The sequence below is a fragment of the Schistocerca serialis genome, chromosome 2, assembly GCF_023864345.2.
Source record: "Schistocerca serialis cubense isolate TAMUIC-IGC-003099 chromosome 2, iqSchSeri2.2, whole genome shotgun sequence".
In the NCBI taxonomy this organism is placed as follows: Eukaryota; Metazoa; Arthropoda; class Insecta; order Orthoptera; family Acrididae; genus Schistocerca; species Schistocerca serialis.
The window spans coordinates 971,947,279-971,961,930 of NC_064639.1; the positions used below are offsets into that span (position 1 = coordinate 971,947,279).

Genomic DNA, 14,652 nt, shown 5'->3' on the forward strand with positions numbered 1-14,652 from the left:
CGTATTCCCGAAATTTCACTACGGTACATTAATTATTTCTTGATGTTAGGATGATTTTTCCGTCATATGTCGGCAGACATTGTAAATTTGAGAAACTATTGATAGGGACTGGATCGTGTACGCTCCTATCCATATCCTCTCACTGGGTAAAATTCCGATTCTCCAGACGTGGGGGCTGCTTAGCGAGCAGCTCATAAAATGTTACTGATGGTAGGACCCTGTACTGCCAGGCTCAGGAAACGTCTGCGATAGTCGCAGATTAACAAATATGCAGATGAAAGGGGGATCACTGCTGTCAGCTACAGGGAGACATTAAGCGGAATCAGCGGCGACGAGCGAAGATGTGTACCGGACTGGGATTCGAACCCTTCGAAAGAACAGACATCACGCATTCATATAATTAACAAATATGCCTTGAAATACGTAGAAGTTCCATTCTTGAGACGAGAAATATTACCTTGAAGCTACATTATAAATAACCTAGAAAATTGCAATCGAAATTTTACATTTCTACGTACATTATCGAATAAATTGCTATGAAATTCAGATGCACACATAGTCCAGTCTCATTAATATTACCACCTCCTACGTTAAACGTCAGTGTATAACCACTGATGGTCGGCAGGTGGCAGCACTAGCTGTGGAGGGAATATAAAGAGCGTCAGGGCGACACGCAAAACACTGCAGTTATTGTCGTAATGACGAAAGGAATTATCGAACGTCCGAAAGAGAGTGATTATTTTGTTTTGGACAAAGGATGGGAGCATTTCCGTAACGTTTATACGAGGTGTGACAATAAAGTAATGAGGCTGATTTTCTTTGCAAGATGTTGCAACCCCGCAGGCTTGCATAGGCACAACATCTTTGACCTTGGTCTATAAGCTGCTTCTAGACCAAGCGGCACGTCGATGCAACTGCTCAGTCGTGGGTTGTGCCGTAATAAGTTAACACGTGTTTATGTCTCTTGTCACGGAAATAGAACCGCATAATATTGCGCAATGGTATGCCATTTCTTTTTGCGTTAAATTGGGTGAAGATATGACAACAACTTAAGGTAAGCTTCAGAAGGCCTTTGGAGGGGAGGTCATCTTAAGAGCTGAAGTTTTTTGTTGGCATAAAAAGTTTAGTGAAGGCAGAACGAATGTTGAAGATGAAGGCCGCAGTGAACGACCATCAACCTCTTTGATTCCAAGGGAATTGTTCATGAAGAGTGAGTGCCTCCTGGACAAACAGTTAACCAGTGTTACTATAAAGACTTTTTCGAAAGACTTTGTAAAAGTGTTCTTCATATCCATGCCAACATTGCTGATAATTGGGTTCTGCATCACGATAATGCGCCATCCCATACTGCTCTGTCAATACAGCAATTTTTAACCTCAAAACAAATATTAGCACTACCACAGCCACCTTATTCACCAGATATCGCTCCGTGCGATTTTTTTCTATTTCCAAGAGTTAAAACGGCTGTCAAGGACACCACTTTCAAACAACACAAGATGTCCAAAAAGCTGTGACGAGGGTCTTGGAGGATGAGTTCCAGAAATGTTACCATCGATGGCAGAAGCATTGAAAAATGTGTGTGCAATCAGAAGGGAACTACTTTGAAGGAGACAACTCTAAACTTGACTAAAACGGTAAGCAAATTTTTTTTATATCAGTTTCATTACTTTATTGTCACACCCCATATCTGTAAACAGATCACATGCTGCCGTGGTTAAGGTATACTGTGCATAGCATAATGGCACTGTGGTTCACCACAGGCCATAGATGACAGGGGTGAACGACAGCTGTGGAGATGTGTATGGGCCAACAGATGTACAACTGTCAAGACCATGTCTCTCCTCAACAACCATACAGCAAACGTTTGCTCCGTATGGGCCTCTGCATCAGGCGCCTCGTTCATGCACCCATGATGATTGTTGTTATCTAGTGACGAAGGCTGGAACTTCCACTCCAGTATCGCAACTCGTCGTTGACTGAGTGGTGACACGTAGCCTTCTCTGATGAATCACGTTTTATGTTCCATCGGATGTGCGGCCTGAAGCGTCTGAAAACAAACACCACATCAATTGTCAAGAGGATCCAGACCGGAGGCCTTCTCTGGGAGATCTCTACAGTCTGGAATGCACAGTGAATCAACACAAGTATGCATCTATCCTTGGGGAATACGTCCACTCCTACATGCAGTTTGTTTTTCCTCGGCCAGATGGCATCTACCAGCAGGACAATGCAACATGTCACGCAGCTCGTAGTGTACGTGCGTGGTTCGAAGAACACTGAGAAGGGTTCATTGTACTCCACTGATCACCTACCTCCCCGGATTTAAACCCACCCAGAATCTGTGGCAGTGCCTCGATCGAGCTGTTTGCTCCATGGATCCTCAACCGAGAAACGTAGCGGAGCTGCTCATCGCTCGGGAATTAGCATAACTCCACATCCTTGTCGGAACCTTCCAGAATCACACTGCCTCTCTTCCTGCACGTCTCGCAGTGGTCCACGCTGCAAAATATCAACCTTCCAGAATCCCACTGCCTCTCTTCCTGCACGTCTCGCAGTGGTCCACGATGCAAAATATTGTTATTCATGCTTTTGACAGGTGGTCACATTAATGTGACTGAACAATGTGTAGCCGGCCGGAGTGGCCGAGCGGTTCTAGGCGCTACGGTCGCAGGTTCGAAACCTGCCTCTGGCATGGATGTGTGTGATGTCCTTAGGTTAGTTAGGTTTAAGTAGTTCTAAGTTCTGGGGGACTGATGACCTCAGAAGTTAAGTCCCATAGTGCTCAGAGCCATTTGAACAATGTGTATGTCACACAATCTCAACTGCATGTTCCGTATATCTTGAAACACAAACAGAATAGGTGCAGATATAGATATAAATGCGCATGGAAATGGAGGATGGTATCCTTGCTGCCGCTGTGAGCGAGGTGCGGTCGGTGATAAAGTTTTTGAATGCACAGAACACAGAGTCGACTGAAATTCATCGTCAGCTAAATCTACGCGCATGAGCAAGTAGGTGTTGCAACCTTCGTGCCCGAGACTCTGCAGCACGTCGTCAGAATGTTCGTAATGAGGAGCGTAGCGGCAGACCATCGAATCATTGCAGGCGGCCTGGTGCAGCTTGCAGCAGAACGCATAATGGAGATTATCGCTTCACATCACGGAACTCAACAGTCAGTTCCCGCAGATGTGACACGCGTTGTCGCATGAAACGGTCACGGAGCACCTGCTGTTCCGGAAACTGTGCACCAAGTGGGTGCCGAAGCAGCTGACTCCAGAGCACGAAAGCGCATGGGGATATTTTGACTGTCCTGCTGCCTTACCGTGACGCCTGCGATGATATTCTGCTCTGGATCATCACAGACGGTGAGACAGCAGTCAATGCAGTGGCGTCAGAGTGACTCTCCGTGTAAGACGACATTCAGGCGCGGAATGTCGTATGTTTACTGTTCAGGGACAAGCGCAGAATTCTCGTTATCGGATTCCTCAGCAAGGGTGAGACAGTGAATGGTCAGCTTTCGTGCGAAACAACGCAGAAATTGCGACAGGCCATTCAAAATCATCGGCGCGTGATGCTTACTTCTCCTCATCGATTTGATTCATACTGATAGGTTGCTTAGGGCATTACTAGGACTTCAACATTTATAAAGAAGAAGACGCTAATCTCAGTCATTTTCGAGAAAATCGAGTTTGAGGATTTTAGGCGTGTGCATATTCTTTGTACGGTAGCTAGTCGCTAGTAATCAAGGATTCCAAACCAGAGCGACTAAGCTGTTTCACAAGAAACGCTGTGAAATTGGATGATGAGTGATAACCGTTACGCCGGCCCCTGTGGCCGGGCGGTTCTAGGCGCTTCAATCCGGAACTGCGTTGCTGCTACGGTCGCAGGTTCGAATACTGCCTCGGGCATGGATGTGTGTGAGATCCTTAGGTTAGTTAGGTTTAAGTAGTTCTAAGACTAGGGGACTGATGACCTCAGATGTTAAGTCCCGTAGTGCTTAGACCCATTTGACCCATTTGAGAACCATTACAAGCGACACGTTGAAAAACAATACTCGTGCAAAAATTAGTCTCGTCAATCCCAAGTGCTCTAGGGTCCAACAGTTATTGTTTCCCATGTTTCTACGACCAATGTCATCCTGATTCGTCGAGTACTCCACAGGTCACATATTATACTTGTCACAAATGTAGATGTAATAATATAAATAAAATGACTGATTTGTCTCTCTTTTTTTATTTCCACTCTCCTTTTTTTCCTGTTTCAGGTTAAAGATCATAAAAATGAACCATTCAATGGTAATAATCTGCACAGTCGCAATAAATCTTTTGTTAGATTATGTGGCGATGAAAAAACTGCCAAGAGAGAGATTCGGTCGATGGACCTCGCTCTTCTGAAACTAAACACTTACACGCATGGCTGCGGACTGCTTGCATATTCGGACCATTCAAAATAAGAGTATGTAAGCAGGCATAAGATTTTATAAGTCGATTTTCTCGGAAACGGTTGATAGTTACGCCTTTCTGCCCCAGTTGTGTTCTGGTCTTGTCCGACACATCCTGTCAAAGTGGATCAAATCGGCGAGGGGAAGTTCGTGCAGTCCCTTGCTTGATAGTGCCGGTGCACGATAACGCTCGGCCACACGCGACTCCGTGCACAGCAGAGCTCTTGTAGAACGTTCGGCTATAAGATCTTTGATCATCCACCTTGCTCCCAGTTATTTCCACCTCTTCCGGAACCCCATGAAATTCCTGTCCGCTAGGAGTCAGCGTTTTTCAGGGTGCAGGTAGAGATGGTGGTAACACATTGGCTCTAGCCTCAGACGACAGATTTCTATAACACAGGGACACAAAAGTTGGTCTCAGGTATGGCAAATGTCTGAACTCCAGTGGTTCCAATAAATCATTCAATTACACTCATGATCAGAAAAAACCGAACACCTTGAACGACTAGAGATACGACGTTCATATTCACAGAACATACACATTAGTATGTTCTGCAGAAATGATGACAATGGAATGTTGAGCAAAACAGAAAGCAAAATGAATCAACAAAAGGTATGTAGTATCTAAGTTATGGTGTTACACAAGTCCCATGTTTCGTTGAGGTTTCCCGTAAGGGATACTTCAAGGAAACATCTATAACACCTAAGTGGTGTTGCCTACAAAATAAAAATTGTACCATCGAACTTCAGTTGGGGCAAAAAAAAATACACGTATTACAGACATACAGTATATACACTAAGAAATTTCATACATTTCTTCCAAAACATTTTCAAAATAAGACATTTACAGTAATTTTCATTTCCACACTGGTTTAGGGAAACTAATTTTCATCATTACACAGGGCATAGATTAAAATTTTTTGTCTCTTCTACATATATACTATATCACAGACAGACAAGCAGTATACAAAATAATCTGCGCATTAGTAAAACAGGCATAGTATTCTAGAAAAAAATATGCATATACAAAAACATACATTAGCAAAAACATAAATATTTTTTTCAATATTATCAATTTTAAAGGTGGTCTTCTTTTAAAGCAGTTCCAAAATGTTTGTTGTGCATAAACGCACTAACAAATTCAGAACCTATCTTTAATTATGACTGCTGTGTTTTAAAACAAGACAGTCCAAAACTTTAAGATATTCCAGAAAACCTAGTCTCGAAAAAATCTACATCCATTTGAATGAGATTCCATATATATTTTATAATAACTTCCCAGTGACTTCAGTAAGAATAGTCAGTCCATAACACGTTGGTCAAAAAACCTAACTTACTTCACTGCTTGCCTCAGCACTAGCAGTCCATGTTATAAATAACTAAACACAATTTTCTATATATACAAAAAATATTTAAAAAGAATCATTACAAATACACATTCTGCCCATTATTGGTTTGGCAGTCGTTGTATGTAAACATTTAGGCACAGAAACACAATTTAGAGTAAGAACACTAAAAGAACACCTTTTTAAGTTGACACACTGCCCCATCCTCTAGGTTTGGTAGTTCGTGACCACTTATCAACTCCCTTCTCCACATTGGCAAGCCCTTGGATTATTGCTCACATCGCATTTTAGGTAGGTCTTTACTCCAGAAGTACTTGGCGTTTCATTAGATTGGTTAGTTACCCAACAGTACAACTTCTGGGTATTCTGGTTCATTCCGAACTGCAGTACTTTTATCACTGCAGTTGTCTTTCCATCATCTCCAGTACACATGTTAAATATTATGTACAATTATATCCTTTTATGTTACAATGAATCTGAACCTCGCTTCGGCAAATGCTCTGTTGCCTTGCAGGCACAGGGCCCGCTATGGGCCCTGATAACGTGTTCCATGCGTAACGGTGTTGACACACAATAGGCGTAAATGTCGTCTTGTGGTATAGCCAACCATGCTGCATTCACCTAGTTCCAAAGTTCATCTGTGGTGGGTGCCTTTGAACCACAGCGCTGCACCCGTCGTTTCACCGTATCCCACACATTTTCGATTGGCGACAAGTCTGGTAATCCGCCAGGGCAGGACAAAAGGCTGACATCCTGTGACGCCAAGAAAACGCACACTTGTTCGTGCACCAACACCTGATAGTGCATTGTCTTGCTGAAAAATGAAGTCTGGGGCATTCTGCAGAATGGCCATGGTTGCGGGTCGCAGGATGTCATTTACGTAGGTCACTCTAGTCACAGTGCCCTGGATACGCACCAACTGTGATTTGTGGTTGTACCCAACAGCATCCCACGCCTTAAGGCTTTAAGTTGGCGCTGTATGTCTTGTACGAATGCAATCACTGTGATGCCTCTACCTCTGTCTGCGACGAACCAAAATGCGGCCTTCACTTTCAAACAAACAGAACCTCGATTCGTCCGAAAACACTGTCTGATGCCGTTCCTGTCCTCAGCGACGTCTTTCATTACACCATTTCTGCACATTCTTCAAACGTAGGAGGAGAAGTGGACGACGAGCACGTTACGCACGCGGAAATAAACAGCGACAGACAAAGTTACCCCTGATAGTGTACGATTTGTACCAATGTTCCACTGTTGCGCCAGAGCCGAGGAGGACGCAGATCTGTCCTGCAATGCCATTCGGATGAGATGTGGATCTTCTTAAGGGGTGATTGTGTGGTGCGACCTGATCCGCCTCGTTGTACACTCCTGGAAATGGAAAAAAGAACACATTGACACCGGTGTGTCAGACCCACCATACTTGCTCCGGACACTGCGAGAGGGCTGTACAAGCAATGATCACACGCACGGCACAGCGGACACACCAGGAACCGCGGTGTTGGCCGTCGAATGGCGCTAGCTGCGCAGCATTTGTGCACCGCCGCCGTCAGTGTCAGCCAGTTTGCCGTGGCATACGGAGCTCCATCGCAGTCTTTAACACTGGTAGCATGCCGCGACAGCGTGGACGTGAACCGTATGTGCAGTTGACGGACTTTGAGCGAGGGCGTATAGTGGGCATGCGGGAGGCCGGGTGGACGTACCGCCGAATTGCTCAACACGTGGGGCGTGAGGTCTCCACAGTACATCGATGTTGTCGCCAGTGGTCGGCGGAAGGTGCACGTGCCCGTCGACCTGGGACCGGACCGCAGCGACGCACGGATGCACGCCAAGACCGTAGGATCCTACGCAGTGCCGTAGGGGACCGCACCGCCACTTCCCAGCAAATTAGGGACACTGTTGCTCCTGGGGTATCGGCGAGGACCATTCGCAACCGTCTCCATGAAGCTGGGCTACGGTCCCGCACACCGTTAGGCCATCTTCCGCTCACGCCCCAACATCGTGCAGCCCGCCTCCAGTGGTGTCGCGACAGGCGTGAATGGAGGGACGAATGGAGACGTGTCGTCTTCAGCGATGAGAGTCGCTTCTGCCTTGGTGCCGATGATGGTCGTATGCGTGTTTGGCGCCGTGCAGGTGAGCGCCACAATCAGGACTGCATACGACCGAGGCACACAGGGCCAACACCCGGCATCATGGTGTGGGGAGCGATCTCCTACACTGGCCGTACACCACTGGTGATCGTTGAGGGGACACTGAATAGTGCACGGTACATCCAAACCGTCATCGAACCCATCGTTCTACCATTCCTGGACCGGCAAGGGAACTTGCTGTTCCAACAGCACAATGCACGTCCGCATGTATCCCGTGTCACCCAACGTGCTCTAGAAGGTGTAAGTCAACTACCCTGGCCAGCAAGATCTCCGGATCTGTCCCCCATTGAGCATGTTTGGGACTGGATGAAGCGTCGTCTCACGCGGTCTGCACGTCCAGCATGAACGCTGGTCCAACTGAGGCGCCAGGTGGAAATGGCATGGCAAGCCGTTCCACAGGACTACATCCAGCATCTCTACGATCGTCTCCATGGGAGAATAGCAGCCTGCATTGCTGCGAAAGGTGGATATACACTGTACTAGTGCCGACATTGTGCATGCTCTGTTGCCTGTGTCTATGTGCCTGTGGTTCTGTCAGTGTGATCATGTGATGTATCTGACCCTAGGAATGTGTCAATAAAGTTTCCCCTTCCTGGGACAATGAATTCACGGTGTTCTTATTTCAATTTCCAGGAGTGTATTATACGGCCTTCCGTGAATCATTCTGCACACACCGGTTGCTCTGCCGAAACAGTTAGTCCCACACGAGTAGCAGTTTCCCAGATGGATGCATCACATTTTCTCATGCCAATATTGCTCCCTCTTTCAAACTCACTGATTTGCGGTACTGTTCGCGCATACGTCTCCGAGTGTCCTGCGCGTCTGCTCAAGCCACACTGATCCATTACCTTCGATTTATAGCGCAACGAGAGCCGTAGACACATTTCACGGTGTTGGCCTGCGATCTCGGTGTTGACCTTGAAACCGCTGGCCGATATGTTTCAAATGCTTGCCTTTTTTGCAGAAAATACTAATGTACATACCCAGTGGACATGTACGTCCTATCTCTGGTCGTTCAACGTGTTTGTTTTCTGAACGTGAGAATAAATTGCGTTTCTTGGCATGAGCCCAGGGAATCTTACTTTACGGATGAGCCTCGTTTTTGGTCGCAGTTAGGTTGCCTATTGAAATGCACATAGTAAGACAGTACTGGACATCCGTTTTCCTTACTTCTTCCGGTTGTCGTCAGCAGCAATTCTCCAGAGCTTCCTTGTCTGTTCCAGGTCGGCGGACTTCGCAGTCTCTCCGGACATCCTTGAGGATGTCAAGGACTTCCTGGAGGAGCACGCTATCCCTCACACTGTCATGATTCCCGACCTGCAGGTGAGCCTAGCACTGTATAATTTACTGATTGTACTGTCGCAAAATTGGCGTCTGATTGTTCTGACGGTACAGTTTAATTGTTGGACTCGCCTGTGCGAATATTAAATGACGGCGTTGCCTTGTCCCAGAAAGTTTCTGATAGTTGATAGTACTTCATACTATTACTTAAGAATGGCGCTTTTATTGAGGACAGTTTGTACTGATGCTATATGTATTTAATTCACGATTCAAGTCTATTTATTTTCTTCAAGAAACCATTCTTAGATAGAACACCTTTCTCATGTCTTCCCCTTCTTATTCATAGATATTTCTCCGTAAACAGCGAGCGGAGCAATACCAGAGATATGATGCAACCTACCGATTGGGAGAAGACGATGTAAAAAGGGCGTTTGCTATGTAATGCAACACACTTTATCTGTGCTATTTTCCGTTGAAAAAATGAGGAATTTTTTGTAGCACATCGTGGAATATTCCCGCTTCAGTCCCTATAGTTCAGATAGGTGGCAGCCCATACGTAGCCTTCAAAATGGCGTCTGTAATGGAAGTGCGTTCCAAACGGGGAGCTGTCACTTGAAACGTTCCCTTTGAAAATTAATTAGTAGTGACAGTGCTGGAACAACTCTTACGTTATTTGATATAGTGACAGCTGAGTAAAACTGAACGTACTCAGACACTTCTCTCTTTACTTATTCTGATCATCACTAAACTGACACACAATATTTGTTAGCACAATGCAATCTGACTCAATAATCGCTACAAAAGAATGGCCCTGACTAACAATAACTTATACCTTTCATGAATCACCTACCTCACAAAAATCTTCGTTACTCGAACTACTACAATACATCGAGTGCCAATTCTGCCAGCTAAATTAAAGAGTCTAGCTACTGAAGGCACTAACTACTGATAGGCATAGTTAGCAAATGAAAGGTTTTGATAGAGAACAAACACTATATTTACCTTAATAGTGTTCAAAAGTCATCATATATATATCTGTCAATTCATGACATCCATCTTTACAAATTTCCTTTTTCTGGCGGACACACGTCGGGATCGTCCGCTTACAGCAACCTCTCAAAACTTTGGCATCTCCCTCTCCTCATCCACCACTGTGGCGGCTCACCTCCAACTGCCCAACACTACACAAGCGTATATTCCAACATTGAGTCCAATCAGCCACAGACTGCACACAGCGCAGTCAGCGATTTTCATACAGAGCACTACGTGGCGTTACCAACATAAAAACCTAAACAGCCTACTTACACATTGAGTATCGTTTGGTGGAAAACCAGAGCATCGCAGGTATTCATAGGCGCTTGTAGAGCGTCTACAGCGACCCAGCAGTGAACAAAAGCACTGTGAGTCGTTGGGCGTGGCGTCTGTCATCATCGCAACGAGGTCGCGCAAACCTGACCGATCCCCCTTGTGCCTGCCGGCCGTGCACAGCAGTGACTCCTGAAATGGAAAGTGCGGACACTCTCATTCGAGGTGATCGACGGGTCACAATCAAACATATTCATCACAACGCAAGGCGTCTGCGCACCCGAGAGGACTACGCAAAACTTCCAGTAAGCTGGCGTAAGGCTGCCGCATTGAACGGAGATTATACTGGAAAAGAGGGTTTTGTAGCAAAAGAGCCGAGAAATAACACGGTTTATTGGAATCCCGAATGAAACCAACCTGCACCCGGAAAAAAAGAAAATGTGAGGTGTTACTTATTGAACGCCGCTTGTACAACGTGTCACTATTCTAAAAGGTGTCGTTGGATGTTACTCCACTCGTCTGAAGTGAGATGACGAGATGGTGCTCATTGTAGACAAAATGAAAAGTTCACTGTCCCGGCGGAGGTTCGAGTCCTCCCTCGGGCATGGGTGTGTGTGTTTGTCCTTAGGATAATTTAGGTTAAGTAGTGTGAAAGCTTAGGGTCTGGTGACCTTCGCAGTTAAGTCCCATAAGATTTCGCACACATTTGAACATTTTTTTGAAAAGTTCTCTGTATTTTCTGCAGGTGGTGTCCACAGCTGGTAAATATATGAAGAAAATGGTTTTTACTAACACAAAGGACCGCTAATAAAAAATTTATTTCCTACTGATTTTCGTCACTGTGCATCACTAGCCAAACTGTTTATCACCGAAGGGAATAGATGGTATACATTTCACTATCTATCAGTGCAGTGAAAATGCTTACAAAATTATAATGACGTAAATTTAGCATACTGACATGAAACTGTTTTAGGTGTCATTCCTGAAGGGCCCTCAGTAACGAAAATGAAATCATAAAAAGTCATTCTGCGTCGCCGAAACTAAAATATATAGTACCAAGTAATTAAACCGTCATTATCCAAACATATGAATGAAACAGTTGAATATAACACACTTGCACAGAACAACGTGTCACCGAGAGTGAAATACATTAACACAGTCCAATAAGGGAGAGTGTTGTACCTTGACGATAGAGTACTTAGGAACGCACGATATTTCCTCGACTGTGTTTCAATCTAATGACCAATTTCAGAATCACATGAAGGGTTGCTCACTAGGAACCGAGCAGTTTCCGATTTCTCCACTGTCTCTGTTGTTGTGAGACATAAAGTTGTGTTTTGTGAAACATTGGTAAGTATACAGAGTTCTACATATTTATGATCTGTATAATTTACTAAAGCTATTTGGAAGGTCCTGTAGGTTCTTTCGTTATAACATTTTATGGTGAGTAAAATTCGATACTATTTTCATAAATACTTATATAACTTGCGGATGGTTAAGCAATAAATTGTTAGTCGTGTGCACCAGCTTGTACCTTGAAACAGAAGGTTTTCTACCACCTGGAACATGTGACATTTGCAAATTAACTTAGTTTCTTTTAGCTGCTGTTTCAAAATATGTTTGACTTGTAATTCCTTTTTGGTAACATTTGTACTCAATTTGATTTCACTTACTGAATAACGGTGTGTAGTTGAGCAATAAAGTAACAGACAGACTATTAAACATAGTTCTTAAACATCTAAATAATAAAATCATTTTAAAAAACCACCATAGGCTGTCAGTTTTATTATTCAAGATGACTTTATTGCACCATGTATGCAAATCACATTATTGGCGAGTTTCGGCCTTTGTCCATTTGAAAATGTCTGTGAATAGAATACCAAAAGGACAGTAAACAGATATTTTAGTGAACATAGCTATGCTAGCACATTACAACTGTTGTTAAATTACTTACATATCATTGGTAATGTCTACATCACATATAAAACCGGTTTCGTGCAAACATCGTTGTGGCAAGATTTTTTTAGAACTATCTCATGCGTTCCTTTTCCCTAAAATAGAATATTGGAATTAACTGTTTACGTCATTAGTAAAAATACAAAAACCATCGCTAGAGAGAGACACAAAGTTGCTCCGCAACCACTGCCAGATTTCATGACGGCAAAAACAGTCACTGTTGTCAATTAATTCACATAGAACTCAAAATATGACTAAAATTGTCTTAAAATCTATTCTGCAATTTTGTCTGCACGTTTAATATAATGAATCCCATTCCAGAAAAAGCAGCTGAAGATATTGTTTAGGATGTCTTTCAAAGAATTGTTAAGTGGTTATCCGAAAATGGACTCTCCATTAATTTTGAAAAAACTCACTATATCCAGTTCTGTACACCGAATAGCGTCATACCGACAATTGATGTAGCATATGAGCAGGGGTCAGTTAACAGGATAGATTTCTCCAAATTTTTGGGTGTATTAATGTTAGCACTATTCATGTGTGTATACAGATCTTGAATTCTGACTTTTTCCACACCATATCGATAAAATAATTGTGAAAATGATCTACGGAACTTGACATAACTAAACTAAACTAACTGGCTGCTTTATAAGATGTTCGTGTATCTGTATCTCTCCCAAGACGTCCATGGTTTTTCCTTACCTGCTCTGTGCAAAATTATTAATGTTTTGTATAAAAAAGCATTTTTATTTGCCAATCAGCTGTATAAATTATATTTATTCTGCCGGTTTCGGTTCTTTCGACCATCATCATCTGAAAGAACTGAACAAACATAAGAAATCAAATGTAATATACACAGACAAGAAAAATTAGTGTTGACCTCTGAAACCAACATAATACTTACATAATTATATTGTTGGTTTAAAATTGCATATTTTTCATAGAAGGCACTTTTGTACACCAAATGGAGCAATGGGGAAACGGAAAATGAAACATAACTACTGTAGATTTTGACAAATTCTTAATAAGTTTCGACAAGTTACACATGCACTCTTGACAGTTAACAGGCGACTGACATCTCAGGCCTATGTACCTTCAGGTGTCCAACTTGTCTAATACCACAGAGTAAAAACATACTTGGTACAATAAAAGCATTGCTGAAATCGGAGGGGAGACTAGTTCACAAGATTATTTACAATGTTGGCATTATGTGGTACTGTGAACAAACAACACGCTATGTGTATGGGATAAGGAACACGAAGATCGAACGTCAACTTATAGGACACGCACATGTGAAAATAATGTCATGCAAGAGCCGGCCACGGTGGCCGAGCGGTTCTAGGCGCTTCAGTCCTGAACCGCTTGACTGCTACGGTCGCAGGTTCGAATCCTGCCTCGGGCATGGATGTGTGTGATGTCCTTAGGTTAGTTAGGTTTAAGTTGTTCTAAGTTCTAGGGGACTGATAACCTCAGATGTTAAGTCCAATAGTGCTCAGAGCCATTTGAACCACTTGTCATGCAAGAACCATGTTGTTGCTGTTGTGGTCTTCAGTCCTGAGACTGGTTTGATGCAGCTCTCCATGCTACTCTATCCTGTGCAAGCTTTTTCATCTCCCAGTACCTACTGCAACCTACATCCTTCTGAATCTGCTTAGTGTATTCATCTCTTGGTCTCCCTCTACGATTTTTACTCTCCACGCTGCCCTCCAATACTAAATTGGTGATCCCTTGATGCCTCAGAACATGTCCTACCAACCGATCCCTTCTTCTGGTCAAGTTGTGCCACAAACTTCTCTTCTCCCCAATCCTATTCAATACTTCCTCATTAGTTATGTGATCTACCCATCTAATCTTCAGCATTCTTCTGTAGCACCACATTTCGAAAGCTTCTATTCTCTTCTTGACCAAACTATTTATCGTCCATGTTTCACTTCCATACATGGCTACACTCCATACGAATACTTTCAGAAATGACTTCCTGACACTTAAATCAATACTGGATGTTAACAAATTTCTCTTCTTCAGAAACGCTTTCCTTGCCATTGCCAGCCTACATTTTATATCCTCTCTACTTCGACCATCATCAGTTATTTTGCTCCCCAAATAGCAAAACTCCTTTACTACTTTAAGTGCCTCATTTCCTAATCTAATTCCCTCAGTATCACCCGATTTAATT

General features: G+C 43.6%; 1 protein-coding gene across 1 annotated transcript in view; it reads left to right on the forward strand.

The window, feature by feature from the left end:
* LOC126456560 (carboxypeptidase B-like) overlaps positions 1 to 14,652 on the forward strand; it is a 247,576-nt gene that overhangs the window by 144,104 nt on the left and 88,820 nt on the right. The window contains exon 3 of the mRNA XM_050092306.1: positions 9,158 to 9,257. Within this exon, the coding sequence (XP_049948263.1) occupies positions 9,158 to 9,257 (100 nt within the window). The remainder of the gene's footprint in view (positions 1 to 9,157; positions 9,258 to 14,652) is intronic.